This window comes from Psittacula echo (assembly GCF_963264785.1).
Source record: "Psittacula echo genome assembly, chromosome: 1".
In the NCBI taxonomy this organism is placed as follows: Eukaryota; Metazoa; Chordata; class Aves; order Psittaciformes; family Psittacidae; genus Psittacula; species Psittacula echo.
The window spans coordinates 68363367-68376901 of NC_137735.1; the positions used below are offsets into that span (position 1 = coordinate 68363367).

At 38.4% G+C, this 13535-nt stretch overlaps 1 protein-coding gene across 1 annotated transcript in view; it reads right to left on the reverse strand.

Annotated features, from left to right (window-relative positions):
- Positions 1 to 5156: 5156 nt before the first annotated feature.
- The window catches only part of NAA15 (N-alpha-acetyltransferase 15, NatA auxiliary subunit), a 37990-nt gene continuing 29611 nt past the window's right edge, over positions 5157 to 13535 (reverse strand). Inside the window, exons 15-20 of the mRNA XM_080631891.1 lie at positions 12976 to 13169; positions 10790 to 10898; positions 10108 to 10206; positions 9223 to 9366; positions 8095 to 8192; positions 5157 to 6047 (exon numbers count right to left, since the gene is read on the reverse strand). Of these exons, the coding sequence (XP_080488017.1) occupies positions 5847 to 6047; positions 8095 to 8192; positions 9223 to 9366; positions 10108 to 10206; positions 10790 to 10898; positions 12976 to 13169 (845 nt within the window). The 3' untranslated portion in view covers positions 5157 to 5846. The remainder of the gene's footprint in view (positions 6048 to 8094; positions 8193 to 9222; positions 9367 to 10107; positions 10207 to 10789; positions 10899 to 12975; positions 13170 to 13535) is intronic.

A 13535-nucleotide genomic window follows, 5' to 3' on the forward strand; every position in this document is an offset into this window, starting at 1 on the left:
CAAGCTGCTGGAGCCTTTGCTCATTGTGCAGTGTTAATCAGAACTACACACAGGAGTTAAATTATTTTTCCCAGGTAATCTTAACTGTCACATCCACAACAAACACTACAGGTTATTACAGTGATGGGTCAGCTGCTAGATAGTCACTTTTGCTCTAATTTGTCAGCATAGCCGTATTATTTTGTCTGCTGACTGATTAAAACCACAGGACATCCGGCAATGCTGAGTCAGGAAAGATTTAGAATCAGGACAGCATATGGGTGGGCAACAGAAGGCTAATGGGATTTATTATTTCTCCCCCCTCCCCAAAACCAGAGGAAAATAGGAAGTGCTTCTTCATTCAGCTTGCCTCTCAAACCATTTCTGTTCAATCCTTCAGTAACAGCATTCCCCAAATCCCCACATTGGCCCTTTGCAGCCTGAAAGAGCAAATGATCTTTTTAAGCGTATGTACAATTAGCTTTTTGGGGTAGGAAAGGCAGCTCCCTGCCAAGGTGGTTCATTTCCAGCCCGGCCCCTAAGGGAGCCACCGCCATTCCTTACAGATCCTTCTCCCTTTTGAGAGACACACACACCAATTGACAGCCCGTCAGCATGGAAGGAGGCAATGGAGAATTAAAGGAACTAGTGAAGGGCTCATTTATTACAAAGCTATGGAAGACGCTAACCCCTACAAGGAAACACTAGCACTCATTTACAAACAGAACTCAGCATTTTTATTCTTTGATTGACTTCCTGCCAGTTTTGATATTTGCTACCACCAGAGAAGAGCGTAAAAACACAGTACAACATTGTTAACCAGTTAGGAAGGCTGGAAGGGAAAGCAAATCCCAGTACAATTGCAAGTAACTTGGTGGAGTTTATAATTAAGATTTTAACGGATCAGCAATGAAGCAATAAATATGCTGCTGCACTGAACCAACAACATGACTTTCACTAAGTTTGTGGTTTATTGCATTACAGTTTAAACGTTATCCATCATCATACATTTGTTCACCAACCAGGTTAAATGACACTTTTTCATGTTATGTGCTAAATGGCTAAAAGTATGCAGTAGCTGAACTAGACTAGGACTAGTAGAGGTAGATATTGAATGGGCAGTGCCAGGCAGAAATATTCTGTCAAAGTACTTTCTGTCTTTTGTTATGAACAGTTAGCAGATGTGACATTTTCAATTAAAACAAACAAACATCTTAGGAAAGCTCTTCTAAGATGCTTTGGATTTTCTAGTAATATTTCTCTTGCAATGTTCTTACAAACCCTTTGATATGGTCCCTTGTAAACTGGACAGTCTTTGTCCTCAGAGTTTTCCGCCACAATTTACTTGAAGACCAACATACAAAGCTAGAATCTTTGTGAACATACTACTATTTGCTTGTACCACTCTAGAAGTAATACACATTTACAGCTTCCTTGGCATGGGAAGACTGCATTTACAGTATTTACAGCTTCAGTAATCTTTCTAGTAATAAAAAAGCTATTTATACTTAATCTAAAATGGATTTTCTATTATGTCACCTCCTTACAGCTCACTTTAGTCTCGTATTGCCGAGCTGGTCTATCAGTTGCTCCTTGCCATTCTCACTGCTGGCTGTATGCTCATGGGAAGAAGAGTTTGTGCCCTAAAGAGGCATTAAAACTGGTGTTTGTAGATGGCAGCTTTAATTTCCAGGAAGCATAAAGTATGGTCATGACAACATGACCATGAGTTTTGTGACAGTATATGCCCTTTGCTCCTTAGTGCATCCAAGAACAGTTTACAGCTGGAATGCTCCTGACGGCAAGTCTTTTCCCAAGCTCAGCAACTGTTCTCCTCCATCCGGAACTTTAACTTTCATTAATGAGCATACAGACTGCTCAGTTCCTTACGGATATGACTAATTATATACTACATTTGCATCATTTTCCTCCACAGAAGCAGTATGTTATCAGAGAAGCATCACTCTTACTTCCACATAGTCCGAGCTATTTTACATTACCACTTAGGTACAAACTGCACTTTTAGAGTGGACCTTTTAGAGGGAGAGGGAAAAGATTTCAAAGCTAGCTAGCTACCCAGCACAGAACACTCACAAAAACATTTAAAGCCATCATGAAAAGAGAAAAATCAAATAATTTTATTTCAGGTATACTGAGCTGGATTATCGTATCAAGTGGTTTTGTTACTATTAGTGGCACGCGTTCAAAGCACAACTGTGGTGTATGGGATGCTAGCACTGCAGGAATGATGGCACAAATGTTGCTTGGGCCCCTCAAAGGCATTATGTTAGACAAAGATTCAAAGTTTGCTTATTTGAACTTGCTAACGATACTGAAATTGTATTTCCACCTCTGGTTTCTCAGGCCTGATCTCACCCTACTCTTATTGATGTGTTTTCTTTCTATGAAGACACTGACAATTCAAGCTGGCTGAAGAGTAAAGAGCTACACCAACTTCCAACTCAAAGCACACATGAAAGGAAGATGTAACAAGCAAATTAAATATACCTCATCTAGCCCTAGAGAGCTCCCTGGGAAATGGTGTTTTCTCCCTTCCTTAGGAGAAAAGAGAGTGGCAAATCTCCTTCTGTGTTCTGGCTGCCACATCAGGACATGATTCCTCCCCTATGAACATGGAAGCGTTAAGACCTCTACTGAAAGAAAAATGTAACTGTAGAAGAATATAGAGGCTTTTAAGGCATTTAAGATACACAGAAACAAAAGGAGTTACTGAATACATAATTTTAAGACTGTTTTGCCTGTTTGTTCACACATACCACTTTGCCTGAATGCTCTGGTCTCCAAATGGAAAAAGTAACTACCTCATCTATCGCTTTGGGACAACCAACCATTTTCAGTTACTTACAATTTAAGTCCACTTCTGACTCTGGCATTGCTTTATGCAATGTGCATTTGCACCATCTACAGTCTCTATCTAGGGAAAATCTGTTGCTTAAACTTCCCCCCCCCCACCTCACGAAAGATATCCATGGCATGGGTCATCACCAGCAGCTCCACTGATGATGGAAACACCTTACTCCATGGAAATCGGGAAGAATCAAGACAACTCATGCTGTTAATGAGCCAACGCTCTAGGTCACTCCGATCACGACTGTAATCCCTGCTCACAGCTTTGACAGCCAAGCACCAATGATTTACAATTTGGATCTCAGCGTGCACAGGCAGGTTTTCACTGTAGCGTGGCACTACTCTGCTACTGCTTCACAAGACTCATTGCACTGGATTGTTAACTTCATTTCCAGCTCTTAGAAACTTTTCATCAAAAGTTAGTATTGCATCTAACAGGAGATACACAAAGATGAAGGAATAGCAATTCCTTTGCCAATCAAAGAACCTTCTTCTTCAGGTAAACTCTTGACTTGGTTTCGTTTCCTAGGACTGCAGTCTTCCGGAAGGGATGAGGAACCTCTTTAATCCAAAAGTGTCATCTCTGAAGCACTACAGATGCCTTTCAGCAAGGTTATGAAATGTCTTTGGGGAAATCACAATAGTGTAGATGGAAGCTTCTGGAAGGCCCACAGAAATATCCTTTCCCACTTGCATAATCAAAGATAATAAGTAACTTCTTGCTTTTAGTTCATATATTTCAACACAAAAACAGGCAGTGAAAAAGGAAATAATCCCATTTATAGGCAGCACCCAAAACCCAGAATTTTTTGGGAAAAAAAATTGCTTGATGCAATTCACAATCTGTTAAAAAGAGTGAGCACTCATCTGCCTCCTGCTAAGCATCAGAAGCCAAGGAAACAGCAGCAATACTCAGAGGCAAGGCCAAAAGCTCATAGCTTGTGTAGGCAAGACTGAACCATCTTCAGTAGTTGCAGAAGACATGCAGTCCAGGTATCTCAGGCTGCAGAAAAGACTGAGATCTAGAAATAAATACCAGAGTCAATTAAAGGCTCTATAGGTATTCTAGTCCCTAAAAGCCCGGCAGATTAAATACACAAATACAGCAACACAACTTACATTTCCAACATGAACTACACTGCAAAACATACACAAGGATAATCTAACCATGAAAAGAAAGTGGTGCTGAATATACAAGAAACAAAACCCTGTTCTTCTGACAGTTAGAAAACTACAGACCCCAGTAAGTCTTCCTGGATTTCTTAACTGTTCATGTCAATTACTGAATTCCAATCATGTGGAAGAGGAACGCTGTGTATTCACACTACAGATACTCTGTAACTGAACTCCTGCAGCAAAGAAGGCACTCACTTTATAAGCTGTAGTTTGTTTTCTGCTCTGTTTTATATGTTGAGCCTATAAAAAAAACCAACAATATTTGAGCACTTATCCATATCATTAACACAGTAGACTTATAGACTGAAGCTTGACTTGGAAAATGAAATTCAACGTAACACTGGTGGAACTTAAAAGCCAAGTAGTAAAGCATTCTGTTATTAGGACTTCCCAGACATTCAGTATTTACATATAATGCATTTGCACTTAGGCTCAACAACCACCCATCAGCAGTGACATTATTAGCATAACTAGACAGCACAGTAAGCCAACCCTGAGCTGCACTCTAATGAACCCATTCATTTTCAAAGTACAACAGAGATCGGTTTAAATATTCACACAATTGTTTTTCAAAACGTTTTATTGCATTATATTTGGTACCTTATGTTTGACAAAGGAAATTACATCTGTAACTGCAGGAATAAGAAGCTGGTCTGTTATTGAAAAAAAATCTTGGGCCCCTTAAAAGTTACAAAGTCTTGGGCTTGCCTGAAACAACTGAGCAAGAAATATATTCTTAGAAATGTAGGGCTTCAAGTATTACAAACCTGTGACACTGTGGAAAAGTTCCAGAGGTATCTAAACTGCAGCACTTTTTATTTGTTTTCTGCATAACGTGAACAAGGCCTGCTGAGGTTTTAAACTATTAGTCTCTTGATCAGTCAAAACGGTAGTCAGGAGTTCTCCTCTTTGCAACTTCAAGCCATAGTATGTTCTCATTTTGTTTTCACTCTAAGTGAAAAACGCATGCGATCTTTCTAATTAGTTGGTGCCACATCACAGTGCATAATTTTATTTGGTTCTTGCATTACAGTTTTAAAAAGTCCGGCCAACCGAAGCCGCCGCGTCCATCTCACAAACAGCAATGTTGATTCTGCCCACCCCATCCCCCCCCAGTTTAATTTAAAGAGAGTGTTTTAACTGGTTCTTTCCATTAAAAACTGTGGTGCAAGAACACCGAACTGATCGTGTACAGTGAATTTCAGAGACACAACAAGCTTATTGAACACACTATGTTTCTTAATTCTGCTTGATATCCGTATGTCCCAGCATCCGCAACATAACGTGTATGTTGCGGGTTCTTCCATATTCTGATTCACATTGCATACTTCCTATGGACAGAATCATCCCCGTATCAAAATCAGTCAGATGCTAAAGCCCCATCAACTCTTTGTGCTCAGTGAAAGAATCCAGTGCTAAAACAGCATTTTTGCTGTCTGAGATAACAGTAATCTCACAAGACAAATTTAAAGTAATATTTCTGCCACACACCTGCTCGGAGGGCTATGTGCCGCCACATTTCACTCATATAAATTAGTTTAAAAACATGGGTAGGTAAGGAGAAGGGGTTTTTTTTTTTTTCTTCAATTTTAGCAGCCTTTAGTTTTTAAGAAACCGAACAACCTATATCCAGTAATATGTTAGATATCTCATATATATACTTTGTCAGCAGGATAAAAAAAAAAAAAGTAAAACTATTCGAAGGCAACCTTTTTTTTTTTTCCCTTCTGTTCTCTGTGTAAGTTAGAACAATTCAGCAGGTGCGTGACAAAAATATTATACACCAGATATGGTCCAATGTCATTTTTTTCCAATAAAGTTGTTCATATTTCATTGGCCAGTTCTTCAGGTTCTGCAGAACTATCTCCATTAACTGTGATCTTCATATCCTCTTCATATCCAGGGGGCATGAAAGCCAAAGCATAAGGGAAAAGCTTATGACAATTTGCTCTGTAAGTTTCAGATGCTTCTTTACAGTCTCCAAGGCTACCGTCACATAAAGCTTCTAATACCTCCATACAAGTCTAATTAAAGAGAAAAATAAAGAAGTGTTATGGTTTCCTAAACATTTCTCTGAATGCTCACAAACCACAAATGCAAATACCGCAAAGAAAACAAACTTCAAGTATCAGTTTCAGGTTTTATCAATAACAAGTAGATACAGCATGAAATACGAGCGTAGTCCAATTCAAAATAAAGCCTCCCAGTAAGAAAAGCGTAGTCTGCCTGAGCTTTAGCTGTAACACAGGCTAAAAAAGAAAAAGATTGACTTTTTTTTTTTTGTACTATTTCCATAAGTTTCTTATATAAAGAATTAATAAACATCCTCTTTCCCCCTATGACTGCACAGTGGCAGAACATCACCTGACAAAGCAGAGAAAGAATAAAATGTCCTTTCTTTTTTTCTAGTCTTTTCTAAACTATTTCTGTATCCCAGTCAAACAGTTTCCTTTGGCATCACTGTGAGTGTCCAGCACATTTAATTAAGTATTAGAGAGATTCCTTGGCAGGCTTGAGCAAACTCTGGGATGTTTCGTTTCTCTTGCTTCCCCTGGCACTTCATTTCTTTATTGTGTTTTTTATGTCTGGTGACTCGAGAATTTTTTTTAGATCTATTGCAAGTAAAATTGCTGAACTTTGTTGCAAAATCACTGTTTTGGGGGAAAACCACAGCATTTTCCAAAAAACATCCCTTTGGAAATATGCTGGGTTCAACAAAACTTTAATTGTGAGGGATTTTAAGTTCACAATAGGATTTTTGGACAAAACAGAGGGGGAAAAGAGAAAAGGAAATAATTTGCCATAATTTATGAACTTGCTGGTATGTTAAAAGATTCAAATCCTTTCTCTAGCTGGTTTCTTTTATCTGCTATTTATTAATTTCTTTTACCTGGTCATAGGACACAAATTCATGTCTTATAACCTAGGTACATATTCAGTACTCTTTTCTTGTTTGTGGGGTATTTTTGTGTAACTGTTTAAACAGTCTCAAAAAGCGTCAGACTGATTATTAACAGATTTAGAAAACAAATTAAATTGCCTTAAGCAGCTTTTTTTTTGCCTCATAGTTGTGTTGTCTGCCTGAAAGTCAGATTCTGAGACTTGGACTGGGGAAACATGAAAATGTAATCAAAAATGCTTGGTTGTGTGGTGTTAACTTAGAAGGACGAAAGGAAGCATTTAACGACTCAGCAGTGTATAAGGATTATATATGCAGCATTTAGAAGTTCAATTACAGCATTCTTGGTGCCAACATGGAGTAAGAGTTGGAGGTCTACTGAACTTTTACGTGGGGAAACTCAAAATGCCTTGAAAACCAGAAACTCTGAAGGAACCCAGGCAGCTGCTGGAAGGCATTCCTGTGTGCAAAGAGATCAAATTTATCATGTTTCATTTTAGTAAAGACCAGCTGTCTCGGGGCACATCGCAGGCATAAATCTAGATACGGTTGACCTTCTGCGGATGCCAGCGTCGCAAAGAACAAATGTGAGCAAAAGTTGTTGTTGAAGAGAACTTCATATAACCCCATACCAGGAGGACAGAACAGTTAATACACAGAACAAATAAAAGCTATAGTAAATGTCAGAGGACTGGAAAAAGACTGGCTTACTATGCTAACGCTAGCATACACAACATGGATGGATGCTAAATGCTGCCAGGCTTTAGTGAAGCTCAGTAGGTTGGTTTCTCATGTCTGGAATGCAAGTTGAAAAAAAAAAAACCACAGGAAATCTCCTTTTTCTCTTCTAAATCATGAACAAAAATGGGTATGAATCAGATATGAATTCACATCTTTCCAAGTGAATCATCTTGTGTTTAATAAGCTTTCCCATTACTTTTGGCAGTAACACAGCTTCTGCTGCTACCTATCTATTTTCATATTATGACAAAACTAAATTAAGACATTAAACATTTCAGTCGGGATGAACCTGATACCCTTTTCTCTCATGACAACCCAACCTCCTTACCATAACGCACAGCCATTGTCCCAGCTTCCTCTTACCTCCATAATTTGCATAAAGCTTCCACAGATATACCAGAATTTTTTTACAATTTATGAATAGCCGTTACCTGGAGATTTCTGTTAATGAGGGATTCATCCAGGGTCATTGCCAGCTCCACTGCCCTTTTCTGACTGGAAGGATCTAAATAGTACATCATTTTGGCAGCTACAAGAGGAAAAATAAGCTTCATCACCCAGGGGATGACCAAAACCTTAAGTACGAACATCAAACAGAGATACCATGACCAAGAGGAGATACTGAACTCCACAGCAGTAGTTCAAACTGGATCCACATTGAAGTGTGTTAAATGTTGACACTTGAGTAACTAGGCGGGCAGCTTTAAGTCTACTAATCAATGCTAGACAAAGCATTAAAACAGTCATTGTCTATATTGTAGGAGCATTTTGCAGTGTACTGTGGAGTCTCAGGCAGAGAAGACAACAAATCAGACCTTCTACAACACATCACAGTTCCCTCCCAGCACCACTGCTCACATCTCCTTCACAAAGATGTGCACACAGAGCTCTTTCTAACACGGTATCAGGACACAACCAAGACAGTTCCATGGCACAGTTGTAGTTGAAGGGACTTGATGCTAGACGATGCAAGAGTAAAGTTGCTGCTTTTCACAGCCAGGTCTGAGCCATTACAGTAATGCTGCTCTGCTCCTCTGGGTGGTTTACATCCTGTTTCTCCTGTGGTACCCACTGTAATATGTGCTCGCTATTGACAGACAGTCTTTCATAACAGGCAACCAGCACTATATAAGCTCCTCTTATTAGGCACACCAACAGCTCTGGGCATTACCTGGCTTGCTGAGCACTCAGCACATTTCTCTTGCAGTCACAGCCTCTTCAAATACACATATCAAAACTTTGCAACTCGGAAATACTACTTCATGTAGCTCAAACAATTTCACAGATGCATTAAATACAGTTACAGTCTTATACATTCAGCATTATTCAGAAATGAAAACAGGACAGAGAGGTCCAAAAATTTGTATTTTAACAGCATACAGAAAAAAAAAAAATTTAAAGAAAACCACAGACAACGTGGTGGTCATGTCACAAAAATGCAAACTAAGAGAAGAAAAGCATTCCTGATGGAAAGAGTGATTTTTACATCATTGGTGCTGAAATTCCGCTGCTAGATAAGCACAGAAAATACACTATCAGGACAGAAAAAGACAAAATACCTGATAACCTATGTGGTAGTGAGTCATAGTTCTTTTTAAGGAAAGCTTCATTGAAGTTCTTTGGATTAGTTGCTCCAAAAAGCCGATTCATTTCTTGGTTTAACACCGTTCTAACTGCATCAGGCAGGTCCTTACTTTCAGATACTATTGAATTGGAAAAAAGCAGTTAACTGAGGTGAGCACAGGTAATCACAGCAAAATTGACCTTATGCATTATTTTAATATTTGTCATGTTTACATTATCAATAGAAAAAAAAGGTCAAAGAAAGATGCATGAAACTTGAAAAGGTAAATAGCTGGATCTGGTTGGAAAAAGCTTAATTGTGACAGTTTTCTGATACTAAGAAAAAGCCACAGCCTTTTTATTCCAATACACTTTCCCCTTTACTGATTAAAATCTATTAGGCTCAGAGACTGAGGTCACAGAATTCTGTTCTTAAATGTACCTAGTCTGTAGCCATCAACTGGAAGGGTGACCTTTGGGGCAAGGGAAGAGAAGGGGTGGGAGAGAATCCTTCCAGCTTTCTAACAAACAGGAGAGAATACTAGGCCTTCTCCTCACACACTGACACAGGCTGCCAGCAGAAAAGCCAGATTCCTCACTCTGCAGTTTCACTTCTTCACTCACTTTTTCAGGTTCACTATACTACTCACAGTCTCAAAAAGACTTACTAATACTTGTTGGAATATCTAAATCCAGCTACAGTCATAATAAATATACTTAATTTTAGCATGAATCAGTTGTTAAAAAGCTTTTCACTATGTGTATTAAATATTTTGAATTAATTGTGCTAACAGTATATAAGCTAAATATCAATGTCTGTACGTAGGTTAGGTATCATCTGGAAGCGTGTACAGATGAAGTCATATCAAACAGATACATACCACTGCTGAAGAGATGAATCATACACTCATGAAGCCAAGGATGACTAGAATCAATAGCAAAGGCTCTTTTCACAGACTGAAGCATCAGAAGGAACTTCTCTGGAAAAGAAAGCGTTGGCAAATGTTCAAAAACCTGTGGCTGGAACTCGCTGTATTATGCTGCAGGAGCATTTAGTGTTTGAAATTTAAATGATCAGAATAAATTAAAAGCTGAGTGTCCTGCAACAGCTATTTTTAATAAACTCACTAATCAGTGAGTTAGGCCTCTTAAACTAGTAAGTAAATTTGAACATACTAAGTTCTTATAGCATAATACAAGAATTCAGAAGTCCAGTGTTTCAAAAGACCAGTTCTCATTAGCAGGACAACTGTACACCACTTCTTTACAGCATGTAGCTCTAACTACAGATAAAGAACAAATAACCAGGGCAAATGCAAGCTGGGAGAACTAACTACAATCTCATTGCTTATAAACACAGCAAAGAAATTGGATAATCACCAAACGTTCAAACTTTGCTGGTTTTTTTCCCCACAGACTGTTCACGGCTGGGTGCTGGTCCAGTGAAAAGCTGTGTGTGTTCCGACAGGCACTGACTCCTCATGCCTCATCAGTAATTTTTGCTTGAATTCTATTATACACCTTCATGAACACCAAACTGCTTGCTTTCGTTTTCCCACCTACCTTTTCGAAAATAAATCTCGAAGGCAAAAAGATGTGTCTCTATTTTGTTCTTCACTAAATTCTTCAGGGGTGTTAAAAATTTAATGGCTTCTTCCAAAGGTGCTTCAACCTACAGATTCAAAGAAGTGACACACAACTAAGTCACAAAGTTTAAATCTAGTAACTGCAACAAGAGAATTGGCTATTTCTGAGTCACATCAGAAAGTTACTCTCATAAGGCAATGCATAAGGTGCTTAGAACCTCTTGTGTTCCAAATTTTGCATCTTTCACTCAGTAGTAGTGTCTAAATACAGACTGTCAAGTCTAGAAAGTTGCTTTGTGATGGTTACAAATCACATTTTCCTATGGAGATGCAAGTCTTTGCCTTTTATCATACATCAGTAGTAACCACAGCTACAGCTGAACCTGTGCTGTAATGGGCAGTCTGGCTCCCCATGTAAATCTACACACATGGGACTGAGATGTCGGTAAATGACTACTTTATACCCATGACAAGGTTCATGAGTTCAGAGAGGTTCCCAAAAGCTGTCAGGTCATGGCAACATTCCCAGCTAAGATACTAACAGCAAGCTTGAAGTAACTAGATATTGATCACGATCTCCTGGTCTTAGCTATTGTAATCCAGTAAACGGACAGCTTTAACACAAATTCATTCTGTGCGAAGATTCTTTCAGGCACGTCTATTGCATCTAGAGGTTAGGGATAATTTGAACGAGAACTGTCTGCCGTTCTTCGTATTAACATTTTTATGAACATAGGCTACTCTCAGAAATGAATATAAAATTGAATTTTGTCTGTCAACAATGTAGTAATGCTGAAACAATACACTTCACTGCAAGCAACTGAGTTGAAGACAATGATGAACACCTTATGGAGATCCTACTAAGCACATACTACAGCAGCTTCAATTAAATATGCATCATTTACATGTGCTGTTATGAATTTGCATGCATCAGTCACAACTGCACTTAAGACTATTTGGAACCTATAATAAAACACATTTCAAATGTGTGCCTTTAATGCCAAAGATGTCTAGAGGCAACTGGTTCAGGCACCACCAGTATCAGGAAAGGTCTTCTGGCACTGAGAAGCAACTGAATTTTGAAGTGTCTGTATCACGATTCTGATATTATTTTTGGAATATAATTAAGGAAGACTTCCCAAAGGAACGCATTATACAGCTGCAACCATTCCCTATAATCTTGGAGGTTGCCTAGATTTTCCTGCGGAAACCCAGGAAAATTCAGTTTTCATATGTGCCATTGAGACCATTTCAGTCTTAACTGGCACTGCAATTAGAACACTGCTTCTTACAACCACTGAGCTAAACAACAGAAATATTGATGATATTCTGAAATGACTAGTCAAGTTGTTTTAAGTCATTTGCTTCCTGGCTACAGAATGAAGTTCACTGTCTCAGCTTTGAAACATCATATCCTCAAGAGTCAGTAATATTCATTATATGTATGATGTGAAAATACTGCATCTATCAGTACTTGGATACTATATTACTATTACTATAAGCTAACTTTTCCAGTCTATATGTAATTTTTTCATTATCTTTCCCCACATCTTCAAGGTGTCTTCCTGCTCCTTACAAGTAAAACTTTTAGGACAGGAATAGTCTTCTGGGTCATCTCCCCTTTATGTATCTCTGGAGTTCTTAATCCAGATCTCAACATCCATCTCAGTCTAGCCTACTGGTATTTCCAAACAGCTTCTATAATGCTTTTTTAAATGCAAACAAATACTCTTAAAGCATTCAGTCTTTCGAAGACTCCTTTTTCACAGGTTGTCTATGATTAATAAAAAATATTATGGGACATAAAGAGTGAATGATAATCACCTTACATTCAGAATAGAAAGACTTCCATCCGATCAACTAGAAATAGGGTATAATCAACAAGTTAGTGCAATACACACATGAAGTTAATTCCACGTGCAGCAAATGTCTACAAATTCAACTGCGGCCTTTGAGAACCAGCTTTGAGAAAAGCTGTGATTTCATCACATTACTGACAGTATATACAACAAACTATTTCTAGAAAAGAATTCTGTCTAAAATACCACCTGTGAAGAGAAGCCATACAAAAAGGAAGTTATCTGAATGGCTTTCAAATTGTACGTGTGGTCACTGGAACTTTCCTAGACATTTCTATGACTTTACTATTACATTAGTAAGCACCTTTGCCAATTTCTCAGGGATAAGTTCTTCTTTCGGTCCTCCGATTTCTTCATCATCATCATCTTTTTTCTTTTTCTGATTCCTCTGTTGCTTCTCTTTCTCAGCATTCTTCTTCTCTTCCTCCAGCTGTGCTTTCTTTTGCGCTCTTCTCTGCTTATTTCGTAGCTTCTTTAGCTCCTTGTCAGACATATTTGCTGTATGCATGCAAAGGGCAAAACCAGACACCGTTGATGTCTAATATTAAACAGTATCAATCAGTTGCAAGAAACAATCATCAACTTTAAACCATATGTACAAATTAGTAATGCTGCCATTTGTAAAAGCTTGATTACTATTTATAGATTATTTTGAAGTCTATGCTACTGCTTCATAATTCACAGATTCCTTTGTGAAATCAGGGCAGTAGGAATTAGAACCATAATATAACATGCTGAAGGTGGGACAAATCAATTATTGCATGACTCCAACAAATCCAGTGCCAGGAGTAAAAGTGCACACCAATACACACTGATTTTTGACTCAGGCATTACACAACTTATGTTTAATGCAGTAATATAATG